General features: G+C 52.4%; 4 protein-coding genes and 1 non-coding gene across 9 annotated transcripts; 3 read left to right on the forward strand and 2 right to left on the reverse strand.

The window, feature by feature from the left end:
• Positions 1 to 6: 6 nt before the first annotated feature.
• CSKMT (citrate synthase lysine methyltransferase) lies at positions 7 to 1,516 on the reverse strand. Of its 2 annotated transcripts, XM_038564266.1 has the most exons (4): positions 1,451 to 1,515; positions 1,072 to 1,160; positions 835 to 975; positions 7 to 682 (listed from the first exon to the last, which is right to left on the reverse strand). In XM_038564266.1, exons 3-4 carry the CDS (start codon positions 908 to 910, stop codon positions 27 to 29), a joined length of 732 nt encoding a protein of 243 aa, XP_038420194.1. In that variant the 5' UTR covers positions 911 to 975; positions 1,072 to 1,160; positions 1,451 to 1,515; the 3' UTR covers positions 7 to 26. The 2 variants fall into 2 exon arrangements, with proteins under 2 accessions (XP_038420194.1, XP_038420193.1); XM_038564265.1 differs by having other exon boundaries at positions 844 to 1,160; positions 1,451 to 1,516.
• On the reverse strand, positions 1,241 to 1,389 carry LOC119864307. Its single transcript, XR_005373703.1, has one exon. It is a non-coding gene; the product is annotated as a small nucleolar RNA SNORA57 (small nucleolar RNA).
• A 7-nt stretch (positions 1,517 to 1,523) lies between the features above and the next one.
• C18H11orf98 (chromosome 18 C11orf98 homolog) lies at positions 1,524 to 4,685 on the forward strand. 2 transcript variants are annotated; one of them, XM_038564269.1, is made up of 4 exons: positions 1,524 to 1,651; positions 1,800 to 1,924; positions 4,156 to 4,253; positions 4,338 to 4,685. In XM_038564269.1, the coding sequence occupies exons 1-4, from the start codon at positions 1,613 to 1,615 to the stop codon at positions 4,466 to 4,468; spliced, it is 393 nt and encodes a 130-aa protein (XP_038420197.1). In that variant the 5' UTR covers positions 1,524 to 1,612; the 3' UTR covers positions 4,469 to 4,685. The 2 variants fall into 2 exon arrangements, with proteins under 2 accessions (XP_038420197.1, XP_038420198.1); XM_038564270.1 differs by having other exon boundaries at positions 1,605 to 1,721.
• Positions 4,686 to 7,928: 3,243 nt separating this feature from the next.
• On the forward strand, positions 7,929 to 13,222 carry INTS5 (integrator complex subunit 5). The gene is made up of 2 exons (XM_038564272.1): positions 7,929 to 8,073; positions 10,073 to 13,222. Exons 1-2 carry the CDS (start codon positions 7,994 to 7,996, stop codon positions 13,050 to 13,052), a joined length of 3,060 nt encoding a protein of 1,019 aa, XP_038420200.1. The 5' UTR covers positions 7,929 to 7,993; the 3' UTR covers positions 13,053 to 13,222.
• A 174-nt stretch (positions 13,223 to 13,396) lies between these two features.
• Positions 13,397 to 27,596, forward strand: GANAB (glucosidase II alpha subunit). 3 transcript variants are annotated; one of them, XM_038564273.1, is made up of 25 exons: positions 13,397 to 13,531; positions 16,260 to 16,364; positions 16,511 to 16,619; positions 16,861 to 16,988; positions 17,616 to 17,795; positions 18,263 to 18,328; positions 19,140 to 19,209; positions 19,378 to 19,465; positions 19,553 to 19,649; positions 19,904 to 20,084; positions 20,672 to 20,825; positions 21,039 to 21,274; positions 21,356 to 21,482; positions 21,588 to 21,667; positions 22,144 to 22,287; positions 22,388 to 22,484; positions 22,794 to 22,895; positions 23,074 to 23,317; positions 25,699 to 25,763; positions 25,959 to 26,035; positions 26,144 to 26,218; positions 26,415 to 26,528; positions 26,651 to 26,763; positions 26,908 to 27,008; positions 27,146 to 27,596. In XM_038564273.1, exons 1-25 carry the CDS (start codon positions 13,494 to 13,496, stop codon positions 27,253 to 27,255), a joined length of 2,901 nt encoding a protein of 966 aa, XP_038420201.1. In that variant the 5' UTR covers positions 13,397 to 13,493; the 3' UTR covers positions 27,256 to 27,596. The 3 variants fall into 3 exon arrangements, with proteins under 3 accessions (XP_038420201.1, XP_038420202.1, XP_038420203.1); XM_038564274.1 differs by lacking the exon at positions 18,263 to 18,328 and having other exon boundaries at positions 13,398 to 13,531; XM_038564275.1 differs by lacking the exons at positions 13,397 to 13,531; positions 16,260 to 16,364; positions 16,511 to 16,619; ... (1 more) ...; positions 17,616 to 17,795; positions 18,263 to 18,328 and adding an exon at positions 18,501 to 18,542 and having other exon boundaries at positions 19,087 to 19,209.
• The last annotated feature ends 36 nt before the right edge of the window (positions 27,597 to 27,632 follow it).

Genomic DNA, 27,632 nt, shown 5'->3' on the forward strand with positions numbered 1-27,632 from the left:
CAGTAATTCAGGCCAGACTGAAGTCTTTAATGAGAGCCTTGAACCAAGTAAGCAAAGTAGGTGATGCCCCCAAAAGGGCCTAGCTCCTGCACCATCACAGTACAGCCTGGGAACCCTTGTTCTAGGCAGGGCACTCGCACATCAGGGTCCTCATCTGAGAACTGAATCAGGGTCCCCTGGGGGCTTAGGACCCTGAGGCACTCTGACAGAAGCTGGTAAGCCCCAGGCCAACCCCCTCGGGCAACAGCATCCCAGGTGCCCTTATCCAGGACTAGCTGGAAGGAGCCTGAGGAAGCCACCGACTCCAGGTTCTGGGCATCAGCCTGGACGAAGCGGAGTTGAGAGGCAGGGTGCCCAGGGCACAGGGGCTTTCGATCTTGGCCACCTTCCAGCAGACTCTTCATGTGGGCCACAGCCACAGGAGAGAGGTCCACCCCCAGGACGTCCACGGGATGTGGGCACCTGGTGTAGAGGCCTGTACACAGACTGGAGGTCCCACAGCCCACGTCCAACACCCGCAATGGGCATGCAGCCCGGGACTCCTTCAGCAGCGGCAGCAGGAACCCCTGGGCTTCCTCATACCCAAAAAACCAATCGAAGGTGGGGACGCTGCCTGCTCGGGTATCGGGATGGAGCTTATCCCGGAGGCGACGGTCGGCCGGGCAACTGCCAGCCAGGGAGCCTGTGGACACGAGTGGAGTACCTGTGTCACCCAGCGCCTAAGTTCCATGCAACTGTTGCAAAAACGGCACAACGTACCCTGGGGTCTTAAGAATCACAGTTTCAGGTACTAGACTCCCAGGTCTCTAAGAACCCTCCCCTCCCGCTGTCTACCTTCCCTACCCGCCAAAGCGCGGCGCGCCCCAGCCGCCAGGGTCGCCACGTGGAGGGTTCGGCGCAGCGCTGCCATGTGGAGATCCCGGCAAGGTCGGCCAGAGAACCTTCGCGAAATGTCGCCACCACTTCCGCAGGAGCCTGAGGTCCAAGAGAAAAGCAGCAAATTCCGCTTCGTGCAATAACGCGTACTGCCTTCCTCACAAAGACCTCGGAAAAAGGAGCGTGGACACACACCTCCTAGGGCACGAACCGCCTTTATTGTTTGCAACCGGAAGTGAAAGAGAAGACGCTGCAGTTCAAGCTCCGGGGGCGGCTCCGAAGACCTGAAATCAAAGGAGAAGGCGTGAGCGCCCCAGGGAGGAGTCTGCGGAACCCAACCCGGCGCCGCCGCGCTCCTCGGAGCCAGTGTCCCGGCGCTTGAGGATAGAACCAGCGGACTGGAAGCCGCGGGCACCGAAGACATGACGCCGAGGGGGCCGGAGCCCTTTCCTTCTGCCTCCGTACATTACGGGGACCGGGACTGCACACCCGGCCCCCGCCAAGAACAGGAGGGTGCGCCGGCCTCGCCCAACACCCCCGCCTCGGAGCCGAGCTCCGCAAACCATCCTCGGACCTGATCTGCCGCCGTCGCTGGAAGGAAGCGTAAAGGCGCCGCGTCCCCTTATATAGCCTCAACGCCCCCGAGCTACGATTGGCTCGCGGAGGCCGGGGGCGGGGCCACGTCGACGCTGCGCGGAGGCAAAACGCGGTCTCGGAGCCACGTTCGCCGCGCGCCATGGGGCCTCCCGGGGGGAAGATCAACCGGCCCCGAACGGTGACTGTGTGGAGCGCGACTTTGTTTCTCCGAGCGTCCTGCAGCCCTCATCGCTGCGGAGATGGGATCTGTGGGCTGGACTCCGGGTGCGGGGTCTCGGGTCGCGCGGTGCGCGGCATCGTCTGATTAGCATCTTCCTCCCCCTTAGGAGCTGAAGAAGAAGCTGTTCAAGCGCCGGCGGGTGTTGAACCGGGAGAGGCGACTGAAGCATCGGGTAGTCGGGGCTGTGATAGACGAAGGGCTGATCACGCGGCACCACTTGAAGAAGCGGGCGTGAGTGCCGGACCCTCTTGGCTTTGCCCCTCCCCGCCGGGCTCCTCGGCAAGGATTCCTCTGCGTCCCTCTGTGTGCACTGACGGGGCGTTTGTCCGGGCGTTTGTCGGGGCGTTTGTCAGCTGTGCTTTCGCCTGCACCCCGCTAGCCTAGCACCTCGCACGGTACCTGTAGTTCACAACCTCTCCGCCTCCTGGACGTCCCCCACTAAGAATTATGTAAGAACTGTCCACTCACCCACCTCCGCAGGTAACATGGTGCATTCACATTTTTTTTTTTTTTAAGATTTTATGTATCTAACAGAGAGCACAAGCAAGGGGAGCAGCGGACAGAGACAGAGAGGGAGAAGGAGAAGCAGCCTTCCCGTGCAGGAACTCCATCCCAGGAACATGACCTGAGCCCAAGGCAGACGCTTAATTTACTGAGTCACCCAGGGGCCCCTTCACATTAGATTTTTGTAAATAAAATTTTTTTTTTTAAATTTAGTCTTGAGAGACACAGAGAGAGAGAGAGGCAGAGACACAGCCAGAGGGAGAAGCAAGGCTCCATGCAGGGAGTCCCAATGTGGGACTCGATCCCACGCCCTGGACTAAAGGCAGGCACTAAACCGCTGGGCCACCTGGTCTGCCCTAGATTTTTATAAATAAATTTAAAGCACATACATGGGGCAGCCCTGGTGGTTCAGCGGGTTTAGCGGCGCCTTTAGTCCAGGGCGTGATCCCGGAGACCGGGGATCCTGTCCCACATCAGGCTCCCTGCATGGAGCCTGCTTCTCCCTCTGCTTGTGTCTCTGCATCTCTTTCTCTCTCTCTGTCTCTGAATAAATAAATAAGATGTTTAAAAAAAAAATAAAGCACACACATGAGTATGTACGAACTCAATTTACAGAAGAGCGCCTAATGGGATTTTGCATGTTTCAAAGCCCCCTGAGCCTTGGGGAAGAGTTCCCATCCCATCCTTTCATTGACTTCTTCATTGTAAATATTTACAGTTTGGGATATAATAAGTATATTTGGTCTTTGTCCGTGGTTCCTAGCACAGAGCTTCTAAAACCCTTAGAATTTCCTGAGTGATAGGAGTGTCATGTATGGCCTAAGGACCCCCTTTTGAGCACGCCTAAGGTTTATACTAATAACTTAGGGTGGAGCTGATCTCCTGAAAGACCAGGTGGTGAGAGCGTTGTAGATTTAAACTCCACCTACTTAGGAAGATTAAGTTCTATAAGAACTCTTGAATAGTAGAGATTTGATGAGCTTCCTGGTTAGTGAACAGGTGGAGGTTTGGGGAAAGTGGCACACCTGGAGAGAGCGTGGAAGCTCAGTGCCCCTTCCCCATACCTTACCCCTATGCATCCCTTCCATCTGGCTGTTCCTGAATTGCATCCTTTTACAATAACTAAGTAAATGCAAGTAAATGTTTCCCTGAGTTCTGTGAGCTGTTCTAGCAAATTATTGAGTCTGAGAAGGGGATCGTGAGAACCTTGGTTTATAGCTGATCATTCAGAAACAAAATATCTGAAGTGGGGGGGCAGTCTTGTGAAACAGCGCCCTCAACCCGTGGGATCTGATCCAGGTAGATTGTGTCAGAACTGAGTTAAATGTGTAGGATTCTCAGTCGGTGTCCACCAAATTTGAGAATGCCTTGATGTGGGGAAAAACCCACACCTTTTTGGTGTCAGAAGTATTGAAAATAGGGGCACCTGGCTGGCTCAGTTGGTAGAGCATGTGACTCTTGATTTCAGGGTTGTGAGTTCAAGCCTCATGTTGGATATGGAGCCTACTTAAAAAAAAAGTATTAAAAATAGAGGAGAGGGATGCTTGGGTGGGTGGCTCAGTGGTTGAGCGTCTGCCTTTGGCTCAGAGTGTGGTGCCGGGGTCCTGGGGTCGAGTCTTGCATCAGGCTCCCTATAGGGAGTCTGCTTCTCCCTCTGCCCACGTCTGCCTCTCTCTGTGTCTCTCATGAATAAACAAATAAAATCTTAAAAAAAAAAAGAAAAGTAACTTTCCCTTACAAGTTCTGGCACATACCAAATTTTGACATTGAATGTTAAGTACTTTATATATGTGTGGGAGTGGTATTAAGTATGTAAATGGCTAAGTGTTGGAGAGATTTAACTCACTACCTCAGAGCCCAGGTTTTCAAAGTCTTTTTACTTGAATCCAAAGACCTTTTTGATAGACAGAACCAACTGACGCTGGTTCAGGAAATCTTTACTCCTACTGACCCTTCAGGTCCAGTGCACGTGCCAACATTACTCTGTCTGGGAAGAAGCGCAGAAAGCTCCTCCAGCAGATCCGGCTGGCCCAGAAAGAGAAAGCAGCCATGGAAGGTAAGGCCAGGGCATAGAGGTGGGGTCAGGGAGCAGCCTGGATTCCTTGGGGTTCTTTAATACTTTCCCTTTCCTTTTTCTCAGTGGAAGCCCCAACAAGGCCAGTCAGGACTAGTGGACCACAGCCCAAACGGCAAAAGAAGACAAAAGCACCCCAGGATATAGACATGGAGGACCTTGGAGATGAGAGGGGAATCTCTCACCCCTTCCACTAGAAGATTCTCAGCTGGAGCCAGAAAGACTCTAGTTGTTCAGAGGACTTTGGAGAAGGCATTGCCCCTTTTCATTCTCCCCAGACTCCTCTTCCTTCATGGCCTAGTGACCTGTCATGGAGGGATATGTTAAGAGGAAGAGAGTGGTGAAGAAAGACTGGAGAACGGGGCCCCCTTGCAGTCAGCTCCACTTGTAATAAAGTTCTAGAGTTCTCTTTGAGATGTGTGGTTTAATGTGGGAGCCTGAAAGGGACTTGGGAAGGGGTCTGTGGGTGTGGAAACAAGATAGAAAGTAAAACCCATGGCGCTAGGGCAGTCCGGGTGGCTCAGCGGTTTAGCGCCACCTTTGGCCCATGGCGTGGTCCAGGAGACCCGGGATCAAGTCCCATATCGAGCTCCCTGCATGGATCCTGCTTCTCTCTCTGCCTGTGTCTCTGTGCCTCTCTCCTTCTCTCTCTCTCTCCTTGTGTGTGTGTGTCTCTCATGAATGAATAAATAAGTAAAATTTAAAAAAAAAAAAAAAAACCCATGGCGCTTACTTGAGCAAGGGCAATAAGAAGGCAGCCTCTGTGATGATCCTGTCTACCTAGTGACACTCCCAACTCTCCACTTCTGACAACAATACAGATTATTGTAGAAATGGCAGAGGAGATAAAGTCCTGATACCAGCCCTGCCACTCACTGCCTCTGTGACCAGAGGGGGCAAGTTACTTTATTTATTTATTTATGATTTGAGAGAGAGCACAAGTGGGGCGGGGGTGCAGAGGGAGAAGCAGAAGCAGACACCCCACTGAGCAGGGAGCCCGAAGAGGGGCTGCATCCCAGTGCCCCAAGATCATGACCTGAGCTGAAGGCAGACACAGCTGCCTGAGGTGCCCAGGTACCCCAGGAAAAAGTCACTTTATGTCATGTTTGTATCTGCTTCCTTTGTTGGATTTTATATATATACATCACTTTTAAAAAATATTTATTTGGGATGCCTGGTGGCTCAGCAGTTGAGTGCCTGCCTTTGGCCCAGGGCCTGATCCTGGAGTCCCAGGATCGAGTCCCACATTGGACTCCCTGTATGGAGTCTGCTTCTCTCTGTATGTCTCTGACTCTCTCTCTGTGTATCTTTCATGGATAAATAATTAAAATCTTAACAAATAAATAAGAGGTTTATTTAGGGATGCCCGGATGGCTCAGCAGTTGAGTGTCTTTGGCTCAGGGTGGGATCTTGGGGTTCCGGGATTGAGTTCCACATTGGGCTCCCTGTGAGGAGCCTGCTTCCCCTCTGCCTAGGTTTCTGCCTCTCTCTCATGAATAACAAAATCGTAAAAAAAAAAAAAAGTTTATTTATTTTAGAAAGAGTGAACTGTGTAGGGAGCGTGTATCAGGAGAGGAAAAGGGAAAGCTGACTCCCTGCTAAGTGCAGAGCCCTACCTGCCAGCTCATCTCATAACCCTGATTTTAGCCCTGAGATCAAGACCTGAGCAGAAACCAGGGGTCCAGCACTTAACCAACTGAGCTACCCAGGCACCCCTGCTGAATTCTATTTTTAATTAATTTTTAAAAAGATTTTACTTATGAGAGATAGAGCCAGCCAGGCATCCCAGGATTATATTTTTAATAAAATGAAGATTGAGCATAACTTTTCCCATTTAATATTCAGAACTTCTGTTGGGAGCCAGAGCTGGGGTGTTTAATTAAAGTGAACAGCTGGGATCCCTGGGTGGTGCAGCAGTTTGGCGCCTGCCTTTGGCCCAGGGCACGATCCTGGAGACCCGGGATTGAATCCCACGTCGGGCTCCTGGTGCATGGAGCCTGCTTCTCCCTCTGCCTGTGTCTCTGCCTCTCTCTCTCTCTGTGTGACTATCATAAATAAATAAAAATTAAAAAAATATATAAAAAAATAAAAATAAAAAACTTTCTTTAAGAAAAAAAAAGTGAAAAGCTGCCTGTGTGGAGGTGTGTTCAACAGAGGAAAGCATAATCTTTCTGCTCTGTTTAATCACTACTGGCTTCCTGGAGGAGGGAGGATTTGGGCTCAGTGTCATACCTCCCCAGCCAACTTCCTATTTTGAATTTCAAACTTCGAATAAAATTAAGAAGTTAGTTACAATGAACCTTTATATATATACTCTACTTAGATTTACCAATTTTTAACATTTTCTTACACTCGTTTCATCTCTGCACTTGTAAATATGTGTGTATCTTTTTTTTTTTTTTTTTTGGAGATTTTATTTATTTATTCACGAGAGACACAGAGACAGAGAGGCAGAGACACAGGCAGAGGGAGAAGCAGGCTCCATCCAGGGAGCCTGTCGTGGGATTCGATCTGGAGTCTTTAGGATCACGCCCTGGACTGAAGGTGGTGCTAAACCTCTGAGCCTCCCGGGCTGTCCTGTGTCTTTGTTGTTGTTGACTCATGTGAAAATTAATTGCAGATGAGATTTTACCCTTAAGAACATTCTTTTATGTAGCCAAACTACTATTGTCACACCTAACATATTTAACGTTGACTATTGGGGATGCCTGGGTGGCTCAGCGGTTGAGCATCTGACTTTGGCCCAGGGGGTGATCCCAGAGTCCCGGGATGGAGTCCCACATCGGGCTCCCTGCATGGAACCTGCTTGTCTCTCTCTCATTGCTGTAGAACTTACCTGGTTTAAAAATCTTTTACAGGTCAAAAGTTGAGGTTCTGAGGTGGATACCAGTTTGAGGCAATCCTAGGAGCAGAAATTGTCTCTATTGTTCTAGAACAGATCTTGCTAGTAAGTGGCATGCCTGGGTGGCTCAGTGGTTGAGCGTCTGCCTTTGGCCCAGGGTGTGATCCCGGGGGCCGGGATGGAGTCCCGCATAGGGCTCCTTGTGGGGAGAGTGCTTCTCCCTCTGCCCACTCTCTGTGTCTCTCATGACTAACTAACTAACTAACTAACTAACTAACTAACTAACTAACTAACTATCGAGAGAGAGAGAGAGAGAGAGAGAGAGAGAGAGAGAGAGGCAGAGACACAGGCAGAGGGAGAAGCAGGCTCCCTGCAGGGAACCTGATGCAGGACTGGATCCCAGCACCCCAGGATCAGGCAGGACCTGAGCCAAAGGCAGACGCTCAACCACTGAGCCACCCGGGCGCCCCTGTTTACTTGTTCTCTGATGTATTTAATATGATCACTCTTTATTGATGAAAATGTTTCCTGGTGCTTCATTTTTTAAAACCTCGTGAATTGAACACTTTGTGTTTTTGGCTTTCGGCAAAATAAATTCGACCGTGAACAGCCGCAGCTAGCTGTAGCTTGGCTGTCAAAGGCCCTTTGGAGGAACAACAACAACGAAAGGTTCCATGGAGGCCGGAACGGCTTCTCGTTGTCACGAAGTCCGGGTCGGGGATCCCGACGCGGTCCGGAACCAACGTCGGAGGGTCGCGGACGTCGACGGACCGGTTTCCCGGGGATACACAGTCGCTGGTTCCTTTCGGGCTTCCTGTCAGCGCGCATGCGCTGCCTGCGCTTCGCCGCTCCCGCCTCGGGCTCGGGCTAGGGCTCCGGGATGTCCGCGTTGTGCGACCCTCCCGGGGCCCCAGGGCCTCCCGGGCCTGCCCCGGCCACCCACGGTCCCGCGCCGCTCAGGTAGTTAGAGCCCCTGGCATCTTACCCCCATCGCGCGGCCCTGCGCCGATCCCCAGCCTTCTCGGCAGAAACCCGGATCCTACCTCGAGAACTCGCGTCAGGGTTCTCAGAGATTCCTGCTCGGATCCTCCCAGAACTCAGGGACCGTCTCAGCAAAACTCTGGGCTCCAGTGCCCGCACTCGTGAGCTCTCGGTCCTGCCTCCCCCGCACCCCCAGCGCCTAGACCCCGGCCTTGTTCTCCCAAGAGCCGGGGCTATCAGAACTCTTGGGAGCCCAGCTGTCCTACCCCTTTTAGACTCGAGAGAACCCAGGGTCCCTTGACTTCATGGAGACTCCCTGAGACCCCGGGCCCAGAAACCCACACAGTGCTTCCCTCTAGCCTCTGCCTTACCCTCCGCTGAGATACTCCCCCTCACCTTAGGATGGTTTATTTGATTATTTATTTAAAGAATCAGAGAGGGCATAGTCTGGAGCCCTATCAGCCCCTAGAGGACTTGGTCTTCTTTGGTAGAAAAGGCAGTAAAAGGAAGGGTACTTTGTCTCTTCCCTTAACACTGGCTTCTGAACCTCTGAGGCCAAAGCTCTATGTTTTGGGAGGGGAGGTGTTGAAAGCCGGGCATTACCTTGTCTGTACCCTGGCACACGGAGCATGCCGGGAAGGGGGTTTGTTGATGTGGAGTTTAAGTGCTGGGTGGCGACGATGTTTGCAGAATGTGGGAAAAAAACAGGTACTAGGGCAGCCCGGGTGGCTCAGCGGTTTAGCGCCGCCTTTGGCCCAGGGTGTGATCCTGGAGACCTGGGATCGAGTCCCATGTCCGGCTCCCTGCACGGAGCCTGCTTCTCCCTCTGCCTGTGTCTCTGCCTCTCTCTCTCTCTCTCTCTCTGGGTGTGTGTCTCTCATGAATAAATAAATAAAATCTTAAAAAAAAGAAAAAACCAAAACAGGTACTAGGACGCCTTAATGAGGGACAACTTTGAGCTTAAGATTTTAAGAGCAAGATCCTGGGGGGTTGTGTTTTGTGTGCGGGGAGGGCAGCCAGGAGGGCAGCCAGGCTGGAAAGGTGTGTTTTTTGTTTTAAAGATTCTATTTATTCATGAGAGACACAGAGAAGCAGAGACACAGGCAGAGGGAGAAGCAGTCTCCACGCAGGGAACCCGATGTTGGACTCGATCCCAGGACTCCAGGATCACACCCTGGACCGAAGGCAGGCCCTAAATGGCTGAGTCACCCAGGGATCCCTGGAAAGGTGTTTTTAAAGCAGATGTTATAGCCACACAAGATGCATTTACTTAATTCAGCAAATACTTATGGAGTACTTCCCATATACCAGGTGCTTCAGTAGAAGAGGATTCATTGTTGAAGAGCACAGAAATGGTTACTACCCTCTTGGGACTTCTAGTCTGATTACTTAACCTTGGTTTTCTTTCTTTCTCGCTGTTTTTTTTTTTTTTTTTAAGATTTTATTTATTCATTCATGAGAGATACAGAGAGAGAGAGAGAGGCAGAGACACAGGTAGAGGGAGAAGCAGGCTCCACGCAGGGAGCCCGATGTGGGACTCGATCTTGAGACTCCAGGACCAGGCCCTGGGCTGAAGGCAGGCACTAGCCCCCTGAGCCACCCAGGGATCCCTGGGCTGAAGGCAGGCACTAGCCCCCTGAGCCACCCAGGGATCCCTAACCTTGGTTTTCTTATCCATAAAGTGGGATCATACCTTCTTGGGCTGTTGTCTTGATTGAAATAAGACACGTGAAGTACCTAAAGAGCACCTGACATGAGTTACCTAACATTGATATTGTTATTATCGAAAGAAAAATAGGTAGCATTTATTGGGTGATTAGTGTGAACCTGATGTAGCGTTAATTGCTTCACGTACATTATCTTATGAGGGAGGTACAGTTACCCCTGTTTTACGTAGAAAAAACAAAACTCACTGAGGGAATGTAATGTGCCTAACATCTCCCAACGTTCTAAGTCTTCTTCTCTTGCTTCCTTTTAGTGCTCAAGAGCTGTCCCAGGAAATCAAGGCTTTTCTAACTGGCGTGGACCCGATTCTGGGCCACCAACTCTCTGCCCGGGAACATGCTCGCTGTGGTCTTCTCCTGCTGCGTTCTTTACCACCTGCTCGAGCTGCTGTGCTTGACCACTTGCGAGGTGTCTTTGATGAGAGTGTCCGGGCCCACCTGGCTGCCCTGGATGAGAGCCCCGTGGCTGCCCCCCCTCACCTCCGTCCACCCCCACCCTCCCATGTCCCTGCTGGGGGACCTGGTCTAGAAGATGTGGTGCAGGAAGTACAGCAGGTGCTGTCTGAGTTTATCCGAGCCAACCCGAAGGCCTGGGCACCTGTGATTAGTGCTTGGTCCATTGACCTCATGGGGCAACTGAGCAGCACATACTCAGGCCAGCACCAACGTGTGCCCCATGCCACTGGCTCTCTCAATGAATTGCTGCAGCTGTGGATGGGCTGCCGGGCCACCCGCACATTGATGGATATCTATGTCCAGTGTCTCTCAGCTCTCATTGGTAGTTGCCCAGATGCCTGCGTGGATGCCTTGCTGGATACCTCTGTCCAGCATTCCCCACACTTTGACTGGGTTGTGGCCCATATTGGCTCCTCTTTTCCTGGCACCATCATCTCCCGAGTTCTCTCCTGTGGCCTTAAGGATTTCTGTGTTCACGGTGGGGCTGGAGGTGGAGCTGGTGGCAGTGGTGGAAGCTCTTCTCAGACCCCCTCTATAGACCCTTTCCCTGGATCTCCTGCTATCCCTGGGGAGAAACGGGTGCCCAAGATTGCCTCAGTTGTAGGCATTCTAGGGCACCTGGCCTCCCGCCATGGAGACAGCATCCGCCGGGAACTTCTTCGAATGTTCCATGATAGCCTGGCAGGGGGCACTGGGGGCCGGAGTGGGGACCCCTCCCTTCAGGCCACAGTTCCCTTCCTACTGCAGCTGGCGGTCATGTCACCAGCTTTGCTGGGCACAGTCTCTGGAGAGTTGGTGGACTGCCTTAAGCCCCCAGCTGTGCTGAGCCAGCTGCAGCAACACCTGCAGGGATTTCCCCGAGAGGAGCTGGACAACATGCTGAACCTGGCTGTGCACCTGGTAAGCCAGGCCTCGGGGGCAGGTGCCTACCGGCTGTTGCAGTTCCTGGTGGACACAGCTATGCCTGCCTCAGTCATTACCACCCAAGGCCTGGCTGTGCCGGACCCTGTTCGGGAGGCCTGTGACCGGCTGATCCAGCTGCTGCTGCTGCACCTGCAAAAACTGGTTCATCACCGGGGAGGGTCTCCTGGGGAAGGAGTGCTGGGCCCACCCCCAGCCCCCCGCCCTGTGCCTTTTTTAGATGCGCTAAGAAACAACGTTGGAGAGCTATGCGGAGAAACATTACGATTGGAACGGAAGCGCTTCCTCTGGCAACACCAGCTCCTGGGCCTGCTCTCTGTCTATACTCGACCTAGCTGTGGACCTGAGGCCTTGGGCCATCTCCTGAGCCGGGCCCGAAGCCCTGAAGAGTTGAGTCTGGCCACCCAATTATATGCAGGGCTGGTGGTCAGTCTCTCGGGCCTCCTGCCTCTGGCTTTCCGAAGCTGCCTGGCTCGGGTGCATGCAGGGACTCTGCAGCCTCCCTTCACTGCCCGGTTCCTGCGCAATTTGGCACTGCTAGTGGGGTGGGAACAGCAGGGTGGTGAGGGCCCTGCAGCCCTAGGGGCCCGGTTTGGGGAGTCTGCATCAGCTCATTTGTCTGACCTGGCTCCTCTCCTGCTACATCCTGAGGAGGAAGTAGCTGAAGCTGCTGCCTCCCTCCTGGCCATTTGTCCCTTTCCTCAAGAAGCCCTGTCCCCCTCCCAACTCCTGGGATTGGTGAGAGCTGGAGTACATCGCTTCTTTGCCTCTCTGAGGCTGCATGGCCCCCCAGGTGTGGCTTCTGCCTCTCAGCTTCTTACCCGCCTCTCTCAGACCTCCCCAGCTGGGCTTAAGGCTGTCTTACAGCTGTTAGTTGAGGGAGCCTTACATCGGGGCAACACAGAACTGTTTGGAGGGGAAGTGGATAGAGACAATGAGACTCTTTCAATTGTCTCAGCTCCTTTGGCTTCTGCCTCCCTTTTGGACACAAACCGGCGCCACACTGCAGCTGTGCCAGGGCCTGGAGGGATTTGGTCAGTTTTCCATGCTGGAGTCATCGGTCGTGGTCTAAAGCCACCCAAGTTTGTCCAGTCTCGCAATCAGCAGGAAGTGATCTATAACACCCAGAGCCTCCTCAGCCTCCTGGTGCACTGCTGCAGTGCCCCTGGGGGTACTGAATGTGGGGGCTGCTGGGGGGCTCCCACCCTGAGCCCGGAGGCAGCCAAAGCAGTGGCAGTGACCTTGGTGGAGAGTGTGTGCCCCGATGCAGCTGGTGCTGAGCTAGCCTGGCCCCCTGAGGAGCATGCCCGGGCCACTGTGGAGCGGGATCTCCGCATTGGCCGGCGCTTCCGGGAACAGCCCCTGCTCTTTGAGCTGTTAAAGCTGGTAGCAGCTGCTCCGCCAGCCCTGTGCTACTGCTCTGTGCTCTTGCGGGGGCTCCTGGCTGCCCTTCTGGGTCACTGGGAAGCCTCTCGACACCCTGATACAGCTCAGTCTCCCTGGCATCTGGAGGCATCCTGCACCCTGGTAGCTGTCATGGCTGAGGGAAGCCTTCTGCCACCAGCCCTAGGCAATATGCACGAGGTATTTAGCCAACTGGCACCTTTTGAAGTGCGTCTGCTGCTGCTCAGTGTCTGGGGCTTTCTCCGGGAGCATGGGCCATTGCCCCAGAAGTTCATCTTCCAGTCAGAGCGTGGGCGCTTCATCCGGGACTTCTCCAGGGAGGGTGGGGGTGAGGGTGGACCCCATCTCGCTGTGCTGCACAGTGTTCTCCACCGCAACATTGACCGCCTGGGCCTTTTCTCTGGCCGTTTCCAGGCGCCTTCACCGTCCACTCTTATTCGGCAGGGGACATAGCCTTTTCCATGCTTTGGAAGTCCAGGGAGGTTTAGCAGGGAGAGACACAGGGGGCTAAGGTGCTCAGAAAGGTAGAGGTTTCTCTTCAAAACCTTAGCCTAAAGAGCGCTGTCACTTTTTTCCTCTCCCATCATTTTTTCTAAATAAAATTTGCCGAGTTGAGAAAAGCAGAGTCCAGTGCCTCTGTCTGATGCTCAGAGCTGGCAAAGTCGGACAGCGCCTGGCTCTGGACAATCCCGCCCCCGCCCTCGGGCCACGCCCTCGCCCCCGCCTACCGCGGGCATTTATTGTGCGCGCTTCGCCCACGGGCCGGCCGGCCGGCCGCTCCCGGGTCGGGCCAATCAGAAGGCCGGAAGGGGCGGGCCTAAGAGACGTGGCTCAACGCGGGCGGGGCGGGGCGGGGAGGAGAGGCCCGGGGTCAAGGAGCAAACCCGGCACAAGATGGCGGCGGTAGCGGCAGTGGCGGCGCGTAGGAGGCGGTGAGGAGCCCGGAACCCGGGTGCACGCCCGGGACGCCCCCGTGTCCCCCAAACCCCATAGCTCTTCTTCCTGTATGCCCTCCTGAGACTCCGTCACCCCTGGCCTCGTGAGCACTCTTTGTCCCTCCGGAGGCGGCCTCCGGCGCTCTCGGTTTTCTCGCTGTAGATCCGCGCGGCGTCGGGGGCCCTTCTGGGGCTCCCAGCTCCATCCCGGCGGGTCGAGAGGGCCGCAACCGTTCGCTGTCCTTGGCCTTGCCCTCTCTCAGCTGCCCCCTCCCTCCCTCGGCGGCTCGCGACGGTTAACGCTGCCTCCTTCCTGCAGTGCGCGGGGCCATCCGGGCGGGGACGAGACGCGGCCGGGCCTACGGGAACTCAGTCCCTTGGCCCTGCGGGCCCCTCAGCAGGGAAGCACCGCGGCCTGCTGTCCCGCCTGCACTACCCTTCTTGCCCTACACCCCCAGAGTCCAGGACCCTGCCCTGCCTGCCCTTGTCTTCACGTGGACACCAACTCTGACTTGTTCCGTGTTCACGGTCGCTGGGCTCGGCTGGGGCAGGATCCCATAAATTCGTGGTCTGCTGGATGTTGGTGCGCAAACACAGCATGCGATCGAACGGTTTGATCTGCGCTCTCGAGTTTATATTACCGAAAAAAAAAAAACAAAAACAAAAAACCTAAACGGTTGGAAACAATCACCAGCGCCACAAAGCGTTTACCTGGACGTAACGGATGTACTGGGGGGGGGGGGGCGGGGGAGAGGCATGTACTGTCACCAACAGTGAAAAAAAGATTGGACTGTAAACTCTCTGGAAGCCTGTGATCTGAAACAATAAACGGGTGCACCTTACCCTGCGGCTCATTTCTGACTTTGGCTTGTGACCACCTCTTTCTCTGGAGTGTTCAAGTCATCCCTGAGTTCCTAGGGCCTTCCAACAGGTCACATCCGAAAGATCTTTTATAACTCCTATCCTCATTGGCACTTCTCCGACCCCATTGTATAGATTGTACAAATAGGACTCCAGGAGGTATTTAACTCACTTTACTTTTGATTACTGCCGCTTTGGGCAGGTAGACGGGGTCAGTGATGCAGGGGACCTGCTGCAGTCACTCCTTAGGACCTGGGCCACAAGTCTTGCTGTTGAGTTTTCTGGTAGCATTTCTTCTGCTTGTTTTGCTACTAATTATTCCTGCTTGGCCTATCAAAAGATAGTGCCTGGTGTTTTCTTCACTTTTCGGTGTGGCCTGGCTGGCTTGCACATTCTTCTGGAACTGCAGGGCTTACCCTGTTCTGCCCTCTCCTTTCTGGTGATTTTCCTTACCTTTAGCTTTCAAGCAGATACTGAGGCTAATGCTGGATACAACGTATATAGTCTTTAGTTACCTTGTTAGCAGTTTGCAAAGTTTTAAGACTTAAAAGAAGCCTGTTTTTGTTTTCTCTTCCTATTTGGAACACTTAAGAGTGTGCTCCTGGACAACCCACATCAAGTTGCTGGGAAAGCATGCTTAAAATGCAGATTCCTGGGGTTCAGGAATCTGCGTTTAATAAACACTGCAGGTAATTCTTAACAGATAAATAAAGTTTGAGAACCTCTGTTTAGGATTTACCCAGAATGGATGAATGTATCTTTCATACTAACTTGTCTAAATAATTGGATTAGTCCCTTGTCTGTCATTTGCTTTTTTTTTTTTTTTTTCCTTGTCTGTCATTTGATAGCACACTGGGGAAGTGACTTTCCAGTAACCTTGGGGTAATGGTCCTCAGTGAGGCAGGCCCTGCTGGTATAGGTAGTGTGCCATATTGTGTGTCATGAAGTACATGGGCCTGGAGTCAGGCAGAGCTGAGTTCAATCTCAGTTTCACTCCTTATTAGCAATTCAGTTTTGGATGGATTCTTAGCCTTTTATGCTTCAGTTTTCCCATCTGGGAAAAAACCCAACCTTACATTCACCAAGAAAACAACAAAAGAAATGAAAAAGAGGTAGTGTGTATAAAGAAGTGGTTTTGAATGATGATTGCCCATTAGTGTTGTTTGAGAAGATTTTAAAAACTCTGATGCCCAGGCCCCACTTTGGGCCAATTAGATTAGAATCTGTGGGGGTGAGATTGGCACTTTTCAGAACTGCAGGCAGGGTTGGAAACTAGGGATATAGGCAGGTATTGGGGCCCGTGGGGGCATGTTAGGGTTCAATACATGTAGCTGTTATTCTTGTTAGGCTTAGGTAGTGATAGTGGTGACTTACTTTGGACATCTAGGAGTGGAAATCAGAGGAACAGGATGCCTACGGTGCTAGGGATGTTGGGACTAGGTATTGTGACAACAGGCTACCTGAGGGTACATCTTTAACTTTTCTACTGTACCTCCACTTAATGCCTTGCGTGGAAAGGCATGGCTTGCTTTGTTTCTCTGTTCCTCACATGGTACCACCACTTCCCCTGAGACTGGCTGTTACTGCTCCTTTCCTCTGAGTAGCTGATGTAACCAGAGTCAATACCAGGGCCTCTGAAGGCCAACCATCCTTTGTCCACTTGCCTTTTGAAGGCAAGATGCGAGAATCCTCTCCTCAGGCCAGACACTTTATTATCCCATGTCCATTCTGCCTTCTCTTCTATTTAACCAGACTCTTTCTCCCCTTTTAGGGTTGTGGTGGAAAGGGGCCTTTCCCCTCTGAAGGTGGGGCCTTTTCTCACCTCTGTGCTGATGGTTCCCTCTTTGTCTTTTTTCCTCCTTAGATCTGGGACAGGTTTGGTATTCACTTGTTTAGGAGTCTTCCTGGGAGTTACCCTTGCTGTGGATAGAAGCAACTTTAAGACCTGTGAAGAGAGTTCCTTCTGCAAGTATGATATTTCTTGGAGAGTGGGGTGGAAGATAGGGTAATGTGGGAGGTGCTGTGGCATATGGGGCGTAACCTGGGGACACTGCAGGTGGTAGAGGGACCTAAGAACATTGAAGAACCTTTCCACCTACCCATTTCACTTGGCAGGAGGCAACGAAGCTTACGGCCAGGCCTCTCTCCGTACCGAGCCTTGCTGGACTCTCTGCAGCTTGGTCCTGATGCCCTCACAGTCCATCTGATCAATGAGATCACTAAGGTCAGAGGAGAAAAGGAGGAGGCCAGTGGCAGTGGGGAAATGGCTAAGGGGTAATTCGGCAAAGGTGAACCTATAGCCAACATCCTATCCCAGCCATCTAGGGATTTTATGAGGAATTCAGATCTCAGGTCCCTTAGGTAAAGGACTAGAAGCAAGAGAGCTCTAAGGAGGGAGTGGGTTCAGAGGGCTTTCCATGGTGTAGCCCTGTCCCTTTTCCAGATCTAACTCTCTGCTTCCACAGGTAGTGCTGGTGCTGGAGCTCCAGGGGCTTCAAAAGAACATGACTCGCATTAGGATTGACGAACTGGAGCCCCGGCGGCCCCGATACCGGGTGCCAGATGTGTTGGTGGCTGATCCCCCAACGTCTCGGTAAGTTATTCCTGAGAAATATACCCATTTCCACAGTCCTTTTCTACTTCCCAGTGAACCTTTATGTATTTATTTAAAGATTTTATTTAGGGCAGCCCGGGTGGCTCAGCAGTTTAGTGCCACCTTCGGACCAGGGCGTGATCCTGGAGACCTGGGATCGAGTCTCATGTCCGGCTCCCTGCATGGAGCCTGCTTCTCCCTCTTTCTGTGTTTCTGCCTCTCTCTGTGTGTCTCTCATGAATAAATAAATAAAGTTTAAAAAAAAATTTTAAAAATCTTTAAAATGTTAAGGTATAATTTGTCTGGAGTTGATACAAGTAACTGGTATGAGGTAGGAATTTGGGACCATTTTATTCCTACTTGGGAAATCTATTTTTCTGACTTCACTATTGAATAATCCTCCTTTCCTCACCAAAATGCCATGCTACCTCTGTTAACATTTTAAAGTTCTAAGTATGCTTGGGTCAGCTGCCAGGCTCTTCCTAGGTTCCTTTGGTCAATCTGTCTCCCCTGGCACTGTCCCCAGTGCCAGGGGACCTATAGCTCTTAGCAGCCCCCTCTTCTGGAGAGTCCTCACTAGTCTTGGCCTGTTGTGCTTCTTTGTATCCCTTTTGATCTCTTTTTCAGGCTTTCTGTCTCTGGCCGTGATGACAACAGTTTGGAGCTCACGGTGGCTGAGGGACCCTATAAAATCATCTTGACGGCGCAACCATTCCGCCTGGACCTGCTAGAGGACCGCAGTCTTCTGCTCAGTGTCAATGCCCGAGGACTCTTGGATTTTGAGCACCAGAGGGCCCCCAGGGTCCCGTGAGTATGGGAGTTGGGATTGGAATGGACGTAGTGTGCAAGAGCCTGGGGATGTGGTGGATTTCACACTGGGTCCCTGGGAGGAGACAGGGTGGCAGGACCACCAGACCAGGTAGGGGCTGGGGGCTGGGAGAAGCTGTTCTCAGGGAAGGTAGGAAGCAGACCCAGTCTTGGTTTTCTCCATTTCCTGTACAGACCAGGAGGCAAGTCACTTTTGTCCCTGAGCTGTACCCTGGGCACCTCCTCTGGGAGGCCTGCCTGGGTCTGCCTTTCCCTCTTCCCCTTCTCACACCATCACATTTCCCAGGTTTATTTTCTTCCTTTTTTTTTTTTTTTTTTTTTGGTTTCCTATACCCCTACCCCCCATCTCTGGAAGTTTGTCGACTGAAACTCACTTTTATGTTTCTGTGTTTGTGTTGGTTTTGTGCCTCCTTTTCCCCTTCCCTACCCATCTCCTCCTGCCCCAGTTTCTCGGATAAAGTTAGTCTCACGCTCGGTAGCATTTGGGATAAGATCAAGAACCTTTTCTCTAGGTAAATCCATGGCCACTGGTACTGTATCTGTTCCTCTGCCCTTACCCGCCCTTCACTCTGGCCCCCAGGGGAAGGTGTCCCAGACCTTCCCATGCCCTGCCCTTCACTCACCCTTCTTTCCCCAGATATGTGGTATCTGGTCCCTGTTCCCTGTTTCCCTGGCTGGGAGCCCTCTGGGAGAAGGAAGATGACATGCTGGAAGTCCTTGAGGAATGTAGGGAGCTTCTTGCTTTGCCAAGGGGGTGGAGAGATACTGCCTAATGCTGGGGTTTCTGGCTCTCAGCTGGGGTGCCCTGAGGCTCTAGATAGAACTGCTTGACAGCTGCCCTTGAAAGCATTCTTTGGCAGAATCTCTTGTTTGAGTCCCTGCATATATCTGTAGAGGCTTGACCATAGTATGACCCACTTGCTTTGTAAAGCCTTGGTGTCAGGCCAAGAGGCTAAGGCCCAGTGGAAGTAGTTGGGGCCAGAGTCTCTCAGAAGCAGCAGAGCCAGCACTGACATTCCCATCCAGGCACTTGAACCATCCTGCCTGTCTGTTCTGGAAGGCAGGCAGAGGCTGATGATTTAGTCCTGTGTGTGGAAGGCACCTCCTGGTAGCATTTACTCGTTTCCCTTTCTCATTTCTCTCCCCGTCTTTTGCACATTAATCCATTCACTGGGGTCCCTTGCCAAGCTTTAACGTTCAGTCCCTTCCTCCAATGCCTTCGTTCCTTTGGACCCTTGGCTCTCTATTCCCTTACCCCTCCTTCCACTAGCCCCTCGTCCCTGCCCCCTCTGGATTGGAGCAGACAGCTCTCCTACCTTCCAGGCAAGGATCAAAAGACCCAGCTGAGGGCGGTGGGGCCCAGCCCGAGGAAGCACCTGGGGATGGTGACAAGGCAAGTTGGTTGGCTGGGTGGCTGGGCACAGGGTTGGCTGGAAGGTTGGAGGGGAAAGGCCCACAGGAAACTTGAGCTCAGTGTCCCCATTGGGGACGGGATTTAGAAAAGGGTGGGGGAAGAGAGAGCTAGTATGTAATTGGAGGTGGTCTGCTTTCCTCCTCACAGCCAGAGGAGACCCAGGGGAAGGCAGAGAAAGATGAGCCAGGAGCCTGGGAGGAGACATTCAAAACTCACTCTGACAGCAAGCCATATGGTGAGGGACTGGGAGAGCCTTGGGCAGGGATGCAGGGACTCTTTGTCAAACAGAAGCTCTGGAGCCCATCTTTTGTTTTCTTGACAGGCCCCACGTCTGTGGGTTTGGACTTCTCTCTGCCAGGCATGGAGCATGTATATGGGATCCCTGAGCATGCAGACAACCTGAGGCTAAAGGTCACTGAGTGAGTCCCATGGTGACCATCAAGATATGGGGGGAAAGATGGGTTGGACATTAGGGCTGTGGGGTGGTGTTGTGCAGTTTGGATACTTCAGACAAGCATGGATCACTTCCTGTGGCCAGATCCCCTTTGGGGATCAAAAAATTCTCCTTTGGGAAAGGGCAGGGGGGCCACTTCTTATCACTCACCTGTATCTGTGGGGTGGAGGTTGTGAGTGCCATAGCCTAGGGCCAGTCTGTCTGTCTGTCTGCCTGCAGGGGTGGGGAGCCGTATCGCCTCTACAATTTGGATGTATTCCAGTACGAGCTGTACAATCCCATGGCCCTGTATGGGTCTGTGCCTGTGCTCTTGGCACACAGCCCTCATCGAGACCTGGGCATCTTCTGGCTCAATGCTGCAGAGACCTGGGTTGACATATCTTCCAACACTGCAGGGAAGGTGAGCAAGCAGGCAGAGAGCAGTACGAGAGTATGTCTTCAGGCCTGAGACAAATGGGTGTGCTAGGGGCATTTACTTTGAAGAAGCTGGTTGGAGGCTCACAGGGATACCTGTTTAGGGACTGGGTGGGAAAAGGAGTCCTGAGCCTTGAGAGCAGCATTTGAGTTCCCTGGTCATTCCCAGAAAACACACATTCATGGAGAAAGTATTGCTCTTTCTACATTTATTGTCAGTACACTTGTTATTGACCAAACGTCTAAGTGCTGGGGATATGTTGTTCATTGAGGTAGGAAACGTTCTCATTCTCAGGGTGGAAGACAGATGTTACGTAGGTAAGAAGGCAGGACAAGTTCTGTGGTGGGAAGCGTTGAGAAAGAAATGTGGTCACAGGGTAGGGGATGGAGACAGTGCTGTTTTAGATGGTGTGGTCCAGAAAAGCGTTTTTGAAGGGGTGATATCTAATCTCAGCCCAGACTGACTCCTTAGGACCCAGCGGTGTGAGGACTCTGAGGAGAGCGTTGCTGCTTAGTCTCTGGGTCAGGGAAGAAGAGGGTGGGTGTTGGACCTGTGTCTCTGGTCCTCTGTAGACCCTATTTGGGAAGATGCTAGACTACCTACAAGGCTCCGGGGAGACCCCACAGACTGATGTCCGCTGGATGTCAGAGAGTGGCATCATTGATGTCTTCCTGCTGCTTGGCCCCTCTGTCTCTGATGTGTTCCGGCAGTATGCCAGTCTCACAGGTATGTGCATCCCCTTGCTGCTAGCCAGCAGCCTCCTTCACTGGCCCTGTCTTCTTGAGAGGGGGGACTGTATTTTCAAAGTCTTGTGCCTCAGCCTGCTTCCTAGCCCTGGACCCTTCACTCACTGTCTAGTCGACTTGTCTTCCTCAATTTCTGGGTGTTCCCAGTGGCCCTGGGTTGGGCCTGACCCCATTGTGACCCCCGTGCCTGCAGGGACCCAGGCATTGCCCCCGCTCTTCTCCCTCGGCTACCACCAGAGCCGCTGGAACTACCGGGATGAGGCTGATGTGCTGGAAGTTGATCAGGGCTTCGATGATCATAACCTGCCCTGTGATGTCATCTGGCTGGACATCGAGCATGCTGATGGCAAGCGGTACTTCACCTGGGACCCCAGCCGTTTCCCCCAACCCCTTACCATGCTCCAACACTTGGCCTCCAAGAGGCGGAAGGTAAGAGGACTGCGGCCATACTCAGTCTGCTCTGGCACAACAGGCCTGGAGAGCTCTGACCACCCCATTCCTTGCCTGCAGTTGGTGACCATCGTGGACCCCCACATCAAGGTGGATTCTGGCTACCGCGTGCACGAAGAGTTACAGAGCCGGGGTCTGTATGTTAAAACCCGGGATGGCTCTGACTACGAGGGCTGGTGCTGGCCAGGTAAGTGGCCCCAGAATTGAGGGAGAGGCTGTTGTGAGGCCAGGGAGATCGGTTGGTAGCCATTTTGCTCCTTGGAGGTTGACAGCCACCCTGAACTTGTCCTAGGCGCCGCTGGTTACCCCGACTTTACCAATCCCACGATGAGGGCCTGGTGGGCTAACATGTTCAGCTTTGATAATTATGAGGTATGGAGCCCCTCTCCTACCTGCATCTGTCTTTCCCACCTGGCCTCCCAGACTCCATCGTTCTTTGTCAGTCAGCCCTGCTGTGGTCAGTTGCCTGTAATTTTTTTTTTTTTTTAAGATTTATTTCTTTATTTACGGGGTGGGGAGAGCAGGCTTGGGGGAGTGGGATGAAGGGAGGGGCCAAGAGAGACAGACAGACAGACAGAGGAGAAATTCCAACTCTCCACTGAGAGTGGAGCCTGACACAGGACTTGATCCCACCCCTGAGAGCATGACCTGAGCTGATACCAATGGTCGGTGCTTAACTGTCTGAGCTGCTCAGGCGCCCCTGGCCACCTGTATTTATCAGGAGGTCTTCGTGATCCTGGGAAGACCCTGAGAGATGCTTCTTTTGGATTCCTAGGAGTTCTCTACTCTTACCATTTGTCTTCCTCCCTTCTGTCCTTCTGTCCCCATTTTCTGCCTTGTCTACTTAGGGCTCAGCTCCCAACCTCTATGTCTGGAATGACATGAATGAACCGTCTGTGTTCAATGGTCCTGAGGTTACCATGCTCAAGGATGCCCAACACTATGGGAGCTGGGAGCACCGAGATGTACATAACATCTACGGCTTCTATGTGGTAAGAGGTTGAGCAAGGAGAGCCTGAGGGCTAGGGAACGTGCACGTGACGACGACAGGCTTCTGCTCCTCACCACCCCTCTTCTCCTGTCCCCATTCAGCACATGGCAACGGCTGATGGGCTGGTGCTGCGCTCTGGGGGCCTAGAGCGCCCCTTTGTCCTGAGCAGGGCTTTCTTCGCTGGCTCCCAACGCTTTGGTAAGATTTGGAGAGTAGAGCTGTAGCAGAGTGTGAAGGCCAGATGGGAAGAGTGGTGCACCAAGGCCTGCTTCTCTAAGAAGTCTGTCCACGCAGCTGTCCTCTGAGAGTAGTACGCTGCATCCCCCCTCACCCCCACCCACACACTTTAAGAGGAGCCAGGGACTTGGGGGGGTCCTGTCCCCTTTCAAGTGTTGTATATTCTGCCATCTTGGGCAGGACCCTGGGGGCCCTAGAAGAGATGTGGCGGGTCAGAGGAGTCAGCTGCCCCTTTGCTGTTGGCAAACTCCATCTCCCTCTTCTTCTTAGGAGCTGTGTGGACAGGGGACAACACTGCTGAATGGGACCATTTGAAGATCTCTATCCCTATGTGTCTCAGCCTGGGGCTGGTGGGACTTTCCTTCTGTGGGGGTGAGAGGGGGAGGAATTTGGGGTCTTGGTTTGGTGGGAGAGGAACAAGGCCGAGGGCACAGGACCCAGGCATGAACAGAGAGAGCCGAGAGTCTAGGGTGGGGTGTGGGGGAGCTACTTAGGCAGAAGCCCTCCTTTACCCTCTTTTCCAACCTGTTTCTTCCCTCCCCTCTCCCAGCGGACGTGGGCGGTTTCTTCAAAAATCCAGAGCCAGAACTGCTTGTGCGCTGGTACCAGATGGGTGCCTACCAGCCATTCTTCCGGGCACATGCACACTTGGACACTGGGCGGCGAGAGCCCTGGCTCTTACCAACTCAGTACCATGACATAATCCGAGATGCCTTGGGCCAGCGATACTCCTTGCTGCCCTTCTGGTACACCCTCTTCTATCAGGCCCATCGTGAAGGCATTCCTGTCATGAGGTGAGGCATTCAGTTGGGTCTGTGTAGAGTGAGCTGAGGGGCTGAGGGATGTGGGGACTGGGCTCCATTTTGGGCCTCTTTGCCACTCACCAGGGCCTTGTAAAGGGGGAAATTCTGGTTTTAAAGTCAAGAGTAAAAAAAAAAATTAAAAAAAAAAAATAAAGTCAAGAGTAAGAAGAGCCTAAATGGGGATGAGGAGCAGTCAACATTACTGGCAGGCATTGTTCCTTACTATCCCCAGAGCCTGAAACAGGGTAGACAAGTATTCTTCTTTCCTTGGAAGCAAGACAAACAGACATGTACACAAATATGCAAATGAGAAAATTGCCTACAGTAATAAGCTCTTTTTAAAAAAATAGAACAGGGTAATGGAATTTGGTTCTACAAACCGCTGAGCCACCTGGGCTGCCCTACAAATGGCCCTTTGAAGAAGAAAGATGCATGAAAAAAAAAAAAAGAAAAAAAAAGAAAGATGCATGAGTAGCACCTGGGTGGCTCAGTTGGTTAAGCATCCAACTCTTTTTTTTTTTTTTTAATATTTATTTATTCATGATAGTCACACAGAGAGAGAGAGAGAGAGAGAGGCAGAGACACAGGCAGAGGGAGAAGCAGGCTCCATGCAGGGAGCCCAACCTGGGATTTGATCCCGGGTCTCCAGGATCGCGCCCTGGGCCAAAGGCAGGCGCTAAACTGCTGCGCCATCCAGGGATCCCTTTTTTTTTTTTTTTTAAGATTTATTTATTCATGAGAGAGAGAGAGGGAGGCAGACACAGGCAGAGAGAGGAAGCAGGCTTTATGCAGGGTGCCTGATGTAGGACTTGATCCCGGGACTCCAGAATCATGCCCTGGGCCAAAGACTGGCGCCAAACCGCTGAGCCACCCAGGGATCCCTGAAGCATCCAACTCTTTTTTTTTTTTTAATATTTTATTTATTTATTTATTTATGAGAGAGACAAGAGAGAGAGAGGCAGAGGCAGAGACACAGTCAGAGGGGGAAAGCAGGCCCCCTGCAGGGAGCCCAATGTGGGACTCGATCTCGGGACTCCAGGATCATGCCCTGGGCCAAAGGCACGCACTAAACTGCTGAGCCACATAGGCATCCCAGCATCCAACTCTTGATCTCAGCTCAGGTCTTGGTCACAGGGTCGTGAGTTCAAGCATTGGGCTCTATGCTGGGTGTGGGCTTACTTAAAAGAAGAAAGGGGGATCCCTGATCCCTGGTGGCTCAGCGGTTTAGCGCCTGCCTTTGGCCCAGGGCGTGATCCTGGAGTCCTGGGATCGAGTCCCACATTGGGCTCCCTGCATGGAGCCTGTTTCTCCCTCTGCCTCTCTCTCTCTCTCTCTCTCTCCCTCTCTCTCCCCCTCTGTCCCCCTCTGCCTGTCTCTTTCTCTCTCTCATGAATAAATAAATAAAATTAAAAAAAAAAAGAGGGCATGTGAGATGAGGCCTGACTAATGAGGAAGATGGACTTTTGTGATCTAGAGGAAATAATGTTTCTAGCATAGGAGATAGCAAGTGCACTTGCTAGATAGCTAGTGCACTCTAGACCTTCTCAAGTGGAATTGAGGGCAGCTCCAGTGGCTTAGCGGTTTGGTGCCACCTTCGACCCGGGACATCATCCTGGAGACCTGGGATCCAGTCCCACGTCGTCTGGCTCCCTGCATGGAGCCTACTTCTCCCTCTGCTTGTCTCTCTCTCTCTCTCTGTCTCTAATAAATAAAATCTTTGAAAGAAAAAAAAAACAAAAACACTATTCCATTCAATTCCCTCAAAAAAAAAAAAAAAAGTGGCATTGAGGTTGTTGTGTTCCAGGAATAGAAAATAGAAAGATAGCTAGTGCACTCTAGACGTTGTAAAGTGGAATTGAGGGCAGCTCCGGTGGCTTAGCAGTTTGGTGCTGCCTTCAGCCCGGGGCCTGATCCTGGAGACCCAGGATCGAGTCCTGAATCGGACTCCCTGCATGGGGCCTGCTTCTCCCTCTGCCTGTGCCTCTCTCTCTCTCTGTGTGTGTGTCTCTCATGAATAAATGAATAAAATTTAAAAACAGAAAGACCAATGCGTCTTGGGGGTAAAGAACCAGAGGGAGGGGTAGGAGATGATGTAGGAAAATCCGACCTGATCTAGGGCAATGAAATGGCCACTGGAAAGTTGGCATGTCAGATAGTTTCAGGAGGGGGTAGGGAAGGAGGAGGAGGTGGGTTAGGAAGTTCAATGATTAGACCAAGGGTAGGTTGCATAGCTGTGGCCTACAGAGTGATTGATCTGTCTGGCTGCAAGTTCCTGGCTTGGACCTCTGTGCTGTGCTTAACTCCAGTTCGTGGGATAGCATCTTTGACCTCTGCCAAAGAGGTCTTCCTTTCTTGTCTTGCTTCCTTCCTAGGCCCCTGTGGGTACATTATCCTCAGGATGTGACCACCTTCAGTATAGATGATCAGTTCCTGCTTGGTGAGAAATGGAGGAGACAGTTGGGGGTGGGTTGGGATAGGGTTGAAAAGAAGTAAGCACCTGTGGGAGAGATGTCTGTGGATGCCCAGAGAAGGAGGAGTGAGTGAGACCGCTGGCACAAGGTGGCAGGTGCTTTGGTGCTTCCTTTCTGAGAACTGATCCCCTCAATTCACAGTTGATTCTCGTTTGTTTTAGGCGATGCATTACTGGTTCACCCTGTATCAGACTCCGGGGCTCATGGCGTGCAGGTTTATCTGCCTGGCCAAGGGGAGGTGAGTTAAGGAAAAAAGGGAAGGGGTGTGTGTGATGGGGAAAGTGGTGAAGGCTGAAGAGGATGGATAGGATGTGCAATGACCTAATCTGTCTCCTGCCACCCACAGGTGTGGTATGACAGTCAGAGTTACCAGAAGCATTATGGTCCCCAGACCCTGTACCTGCCTGTAACCCTAAGCAGTGTGAGTATGCCTGGCCCAGCTGCTAGCTCTATCTGCCTGTAAGTCTCCAGAAGGAGAGAGTGTGTGCTTTGGGGTCCGGTACCTAAGTGGGCACAGATGGGCAAGAGCAAAAGATGCTGCCAGGCTATGCAATCTGCCCTTGGTCTAATCGTCAGGACAATGGGGCAACTTCATCCCATCACTGCCTTTGCCCTAGATCCCGGTGTTCCAGCGTGGAGGGACAATTATCCCTCGATGGATGCGTGTGCGGCGCTCCTCTGACTGTATGAAGGATGACCCCATCACTCTGTTTGTTGCTCTCAGCCCCCAGGTGAGCCACATGAGTGGGGAGCACTCTTAGCCCTTTGCCTGCCTTCCTGGGATTTGGTGCCTGGGGGAGTGCTGCTCATTCCTTCCTGGGCTCGGGCTCTCACTGTCCCACTTCCTGCTCAGGGTACGGCCCAAGGAGAGCTCTTTCTAGATGATGGGCACACATTCAACTATCAGACTCACCATGAGTTCCTGCTGCGTCGGTTCTCATTCTCTGGCAACACTCTTGTCTCCAGGTAATGAAATTTTTCCTTGGTAGCCTTGGGGATGCTCACAGAGAACTGTGCTCTTTTCTTACATGTGACTTCGTTCTGGGGCTCCTCCGTCCTTCTGCTCTGACCTCTTTCTCCCTGATGGGGATATGTTTTTGTTCCCTCTAGCTCAGCAGACCCCAAAGGCTATTTTGAGACACCAGTCTGGATTGAGCGGGTAGTGATAATAGGGGCTGGAAAGCCAGCAGCTGTGATACTCCAGACAAAAGGTGAGGGGTGAGACTGGCTCCCAGGGTGGGGAGAGAGGGGAAGTAGCAGCAGGGTTGGAGACTTGCCTGTAGGAAAGTAGTTGATCTGCCATAGCCTATTGCTATGGTCATGGAACTCTTTCTTTTTTCTCCACCAGGATCTCCCGAAACCCGCCTGTCCTTCCAGCATGACCCTGAGACCTCTGTGTTGATCCTGCGCAAGCCTGGCGTCAATGTGGCATCTGACTGGAGTATTCATCTGCGATAACCCAAGGGATATTGGGGGGTGGGAGGGGTGCAGTGGTGATGAGAGTTCCTCTTCCTTCTGCCTTGGAGTTTGACCTTCCCCAGACTTCACCTTTCTTATCTGAAGACTCAGATTCTTCCAACATCTGGCAGGATGAGAAGCTGTCCCTGGGCTCTGAATTGCTTCCTGTGACTTCCTGACCTTGGCCACCCCGCTGACACCAAGTCTCCTTTCACCCCCCAACACTCTGTTGCTCTAACTGGAGCACAGTCACCTGTGAAGACCAGGGACCATGAGGCCCTTGCTTTCCCTTCTCTTTCTTTTGGGGGCCCTGAATCTCCTCTAAACGCTCTTCATTCATACCTCTTGTGTGTTGATGCCGTTTCTTGGAAGATGAG

This window comes from Canis lupus, chromosome 18 (genome assembly GCF_011100685.1).
Source record: "Canis lupus familiaris isolate Mischka breed German Shepherd chromosome 18, alternate assembly UU_Cfam_GSD_1.0, whole genome shotgun sequence".
NCBI lineage: Eukaryota > Metazoa > Chordata > Mammalia > Carnivora > Canidae > Canis > Canis lupus.